Below are 4,992 nucleotides of genomic sequence, written 5' to 3'. Positions count from 1 at the left end.
TGCGAAATGAGTTTTGGTCAATAAAGATTATGCCAGATGAGCGGAACCCGCTTAGTATGCATAGGTAAATATTTGTGTGTGATAGGTGGTTCTACCTTTTTTGGCATAAGATTTTTTTGCCTAATCTCGTATTGCATAGTAACGTTTGCTCAAAGTCTCGTTACGCCGAAAATCGTATGGCATAAATCTCGTTTGGTAAAAAGTTATTTCGCATAAAATTGTTTAGCCTAATAATGCTATGGCCAAATCTTGAATAGCCTAATAATGCTATGGCATAGGTTTATACAAAGTAATAATATTCGTTTGGCTTTAACTTTGACGGAGCGTCTCCCTACATAGCGCAAACTGGTGCCTTGTATTGTTTCCGCTGTTTGGAAAACGCTCCGCTCCGCTTCGCTGCGCTCCGCTTTGGTTTTGATGAAAATGTGCACCTAACACGCTCCTCCTCGCTTTGCTCGTCGTCGCACCTATTTTTAGGTTTCGATCTCATGGGGTTTGTAATAATTACCTATATTGGTCGTTAACTTTCGATTTTTTGATCATACAATATCGTGATTTTCGGGATGTAGGAGAAAAATACCACAATTTGTACATTTACTACATACTTAATATATTATTTATTAAGATAACATTAGGAGAAACAAGATTATACATAGGTATAGACGAACATAAATTTGAGCAAACGAAACTTAGTGTTTAAAGATTGTGCCTAAAGAGTTTTAGACGAAACGAGCCTTATGCCACATAAGTCTTGGCAAAGTGATGGTTCGGCCAAAAAAGTTTAGACCATACGAGTTATGCGAAATGAGTTTTGGTCAATAAAGATTATGCCAGATGAGCGGAACCCGTGATAGGTACTTACTTTTGTTGTTGATTCAAAAATATCTTTTGGAGGCATTATTTATAAATATCTTAATATTATTTATAAATATCATTCTGAAGGCATTATAATGCCTCCAGAATGAGCCGTGCCAGCAACTTAGGTATTCCGGGAAAAGGTTGACTTCTATACGGATTGTATTTCCGCTTCCGGTACCCGTATAGTATAGGTATAGTATTGGCACAAACTTGGCTAGAGCCGACACGATAGTGCACTGAATTGCAAATACTATGTACTTATGTCATGATAAACCAACATATGAGTAGGATTTTTCATAAATACATATAATTTAACATACTACCACATACATTGCCAACGAGCTTAGTATGCTATGATCTTTTTTTGCTGTCTACAGATTTTGAGATTCCTCTTCCCTAAATACAATTTTTACCGTAATGGAACAATATTAGTTTGGTCGTTTTTTGGTAACCAAAAAACTCACAACGTTTTCACTATAAAATAAATAGGTACTTACCTAGTATAGATTAGATTTTTGGAAAACTCTAACAGGCGTTCATCTCATATTTTGTAGAAGTAGAAGCAGAACACATAACTCAGCTTTTCGCTGCTACACTAGCACCCATAAACAAAATGGAGTCGCATAAATTAAGTTGACGGACTTGAGCACAACATAGTTTCACACTTCACGCCCGTGTCTGACCACTAACCTGTTCAATGATATCGATTCTGAAGGCAGAAATTTTAAATTTAGCGATGTCAAAACCTTAATTTCTTTGTTTAAAATTCGACTCTATGATTGTTTCCGTAAATGTCATTTTATGCTAGCAATTTTTTTAGTTTGACAGCGTTAAAATTAGAATTTCTGCCTTCAGAATCAACATCAATGTCTTCTTTATTTATAACCAACTCCAACTTCATACAGAATAGTCTCAAAGGGACCAAACAATGTTTTCTAACTGCGGCCCCACTGTAATTTGTCCACCCTCATTATCTCATACTACTTCACAACTATCAGTTACTCTTGCAACCGCAACCCTGGCCTCTATTACTAGCGCCACTGAAGCGAGAATGGAACTACAATTTTGGGAAATTTGCCATAGATACCGACATCTGACTGTGCCGTAGCTATTTTCATAGAGATTTTAATACCCATTCTCACTGTGTATATTCTTGTTTTAGACGGGAAAAGGCTTTTCGTGTTATGCGAATAAGTATTTACCTATTACATACGGTGACATAGTGTAAGGTTCACTGTGAAAGTATCCTAAATTGGGTATTATTTCACAACATTAATTCATATTTTAATTGATTCTATTATGTTACGAGGAATAGTGGCAACACCGCTCTTGAGGGAGACTGACATTTGATTGACAGAAGGGAATAGATGTCAGGCGAGATGTCAGAAAAAGGAGGCAATGAGGCGTTTGTTAAAAAAAAAAAAAAGTTCCTTTTTGGAGAAATAGATGGCGTTGTCTGGGGTTGTACCAACTTTCAAACCCTCAGAACACACTCAGATCACAATATGTTATTCTGTGAGGCTAACGAAATGTGAAAGTGACGTAGGTAGGTAGAATTGTAGTATTATTTTCTCTATGATGTCGATGTCACTGTTGCTTCAGCGTTCAGTGCGATTGTGCGTACAGCCGTTCTTTTCAAGTTTTCTCAGTTTCCTTGTGTTTCTCCTGTATTAATTGAGTTGTAGTTGAGCTATCTGCTCCTCCTCCCTTGATACTGTAGAGTTAGTGCACTTGAGATAGTGACTCTTTTGAGATAGTGACTCTTGTGAGATAGTGCATAGAGAAAAGAACACTACGTGACGGCGCGGGTAGAACTATTCACAGAATACTTAGCACTATCCCAAGCCACATGCAGTCTGAGCCTCGGAAGGATGGCTCGCGCTACCACCCGACATTTAATCACAACTAGTGAGTTCTTATTCTGAGTTTAGTACTCTTTGCTCTCTATGTAATTTTTGACAGTTGGTACACTGCGTTTTCACGCCATCTATCGGCTTACCCAAAAGCTCAACTGACAGCTGTCAAGGAAAACGGCTCATTGGGTTTTTGGGATGAAAAATGGTGGTTCGAGTTGTGGATTATAAAAATGTAATTTATTGCTAAAACTATGAATAATGCTGAAAGTCATGGAAATAAACCTATATCGTGTACGTTTGGTGGTTTTACTACAGTTCAGAAGCGGTGAGTAACCTTCTCCCATAAAATTTGTTGTGATTCTTGTTGTTGGAATTTATCGGGCCGAGATGAACGTAATATCAAAATGTTGTGTCTTCACCAGTAGATCACACACGAATAGTAGTAATGTTATGTTATTATGTCTTGTAATAGTAAGGAAATGTTCGGAATAGTCATATTACTCATATTTATCATTTTCATTAGATTTTTATTGGATATCGATAATCCGATATGCTAGCGACATCTATTAAAAATATAGGGAACTATCCAGTTTCAATTGACATTTGACATTGACACTGTCATTTTGATCATCTGACAGTGTTGACATTACAGGGAGCGTTCAAAAACGATGCCTTGATTACTTTAAAATATTAGCATTATTATTCTGAGTAAAGTACTATTGGGTTTTACGAATTATTAGTTTCTGCAAAGATTTCCCGATGTTACGCTTACTACCTAACGTGTGGTAGATAGGTATTATTTATAAATACTAGATAGCCTAATATGATAAACGTGAGTCATTGTTATTGACTATAAGTCTTAAATTAAATTCTCATAAATGATGATTATTGATGAAAATGTTCTTTCTTAACATTAGGTGAAATAAGAGTATGATCATTTATAGCGTTGCCGTTGGGCTCATAAAACGTAACGAACATTACTATGGGTTAATCATTTTGGTGATTTTATTGTAGTTGCAAAAGATACCAAATATATTAAGTTTTGAAGACTGCTAAATTAGGACTATCTATTTAATATGCACCTTATCTGTCATCATGTATATAATTAAGTAATGTACCCTGAAGGTTATACATAATAATATCTGTGTATAAAATTATAATAAGTATACCTACTAATATAAATTTATTCCTTTTTGTTTGAGTTGGAGACGAGACGAGAAAACTGGACCACTCAAGAGATATGGGATGCAGCACAACTACAGATGAGTTGAAGATGGACAAAGATGAGCCTGCGGTGTGGCTGTGCCTGCGGCGCGGCTGTGCCTGTGGTGCGGCTGTGCCTGCTGTGCCGCTGTGCCTGTGGTGCGGCTATGCCTGCTGTGCGGCTGTCCCTGCGGTGCGGCTGTGCCTGGGGTGCGGCTGTGTCTGCTGTGCGGCTGTCCCTGCGGTGCGGCTGTGCCTGGGGTGCGGCTGGGGCTGTGCCTGCGGCTGCGGTGGTGCGGCTGGGGTTGCCAGCGTCTACATCTCCGGGTACAGGCCTGGAGTTGGAGCCGTGGTGATGGCAGCTGTCAGAGCTGTCAACATCAATATCAACCGGACCAAGGCTGGAGGAACAGTGGAGGAGATGGCTATCAGTGGTGTCAGTACCCAGACCGAAGACACCAGACCATACCATACCAGACCATACCATACCAGACCATACCATACCAGACTGAGGCGGGAGTCTGAACTTCGGTTCGCATGCTCAATGGCCGACGGGCGGCAGTGGCGACGCTATCATCAACAGGACTGGAGCTACATCTACAGTTGCATGATCACCATGATTATTATAAGGAGCACCGAACTGGGTGTTATTTACATATTATTTAGTTAGTTTTGATCAGGTGCATAAAGTTACTCGTAATGTAGGTTAATAAAGGTATGAGGTACCTATGTTATGGTTATAAGGAAAGGGAAAATTCCATTGCATTGGTATTGTTATTAATTTTGAATGGTGGTTGCACAGTTATCTTGCAATGTTTTATTTATACTTAATTGCTTTTTGATATAGTGATTTTGGAGGTTTTACAGTTGCTTCAAGTTTGATGATGGAATGTTCATTTGAGGAAGTCTTAATGGTTTTGATTGCATTGGCTGTGAGTCACAGAAGGGTTGCACTGGAGGAGTAATTAATTTGTTGGTCGGGCTTTGTATATTCCAATTAAATATTAATTATTCCAATGTAAAAAGGGAATCTTGCGCATAATAATTGCGTAACTAATTTTGATATGGAATTGGA

The 4,992-nt window shown here is 38.4% G+C and overlaps 1 protein-coding gene across 1 annotated transcript; it reads left to right on the top strand.

Annotated features, from left to right (window-relative positions):
• Positions 1-2,899: 2,899 nt before the first annotated feature.
• LOC119693153 lies at positions 2,900-4,682 on the top strand. The gene is made up of 2 exons (XM_048625125.1): positions 2,900-4,376; positions 4,412-4,682. Exons 1-2 carry the CDS (start codon positions 3,955-3,957, stop codon positions 4,440-4,442), a joined length of 453 nt encoding a protein of 150 aa, XP_048481082.1. The 5' UTR covers positions 2,900-3,954; the 3' UTR covers positions 4,443-4,682.
• Positions 4,683-4,992: the final 310 nt, after the last annotated feature.

This window comes from Plutella xylostella, chromosome 13, assembly GCF_932276165.1.
Source record: "Plutella xylostella chromosome 13, ilPluXylo3.1, whole genome shotgun sequence".
NCBI lineage: Eukaryota > Metazoa > Arthropoda > Insecta > Lepidoptera > Plutellidae > Plutella > Plutella xylostella.
The sequence above is the reverse complement of the archived record's forward strand: the minus strand, read 5'-3'. Positions and strand labels throughout refer to the sequence as shown.

What these genes read in the sequence shown, in the direction of transcription:
- LOC119693153 (XM_048625125.1), top strand. Translation starts at nt 3,955, where the DNA reads ATGGGATGCAGCACAACTACAGATGAGTTGAAGATGGACAAAGATGAG. An exon ending in AGTACCCAGACCGAAGACAC is followed by an intron (nt 4,377 to 4,411) that starts CAGACCATACCA and finishes ACCATACCAGAC; the next exon opens with CATACCATACCAGACTGAGG.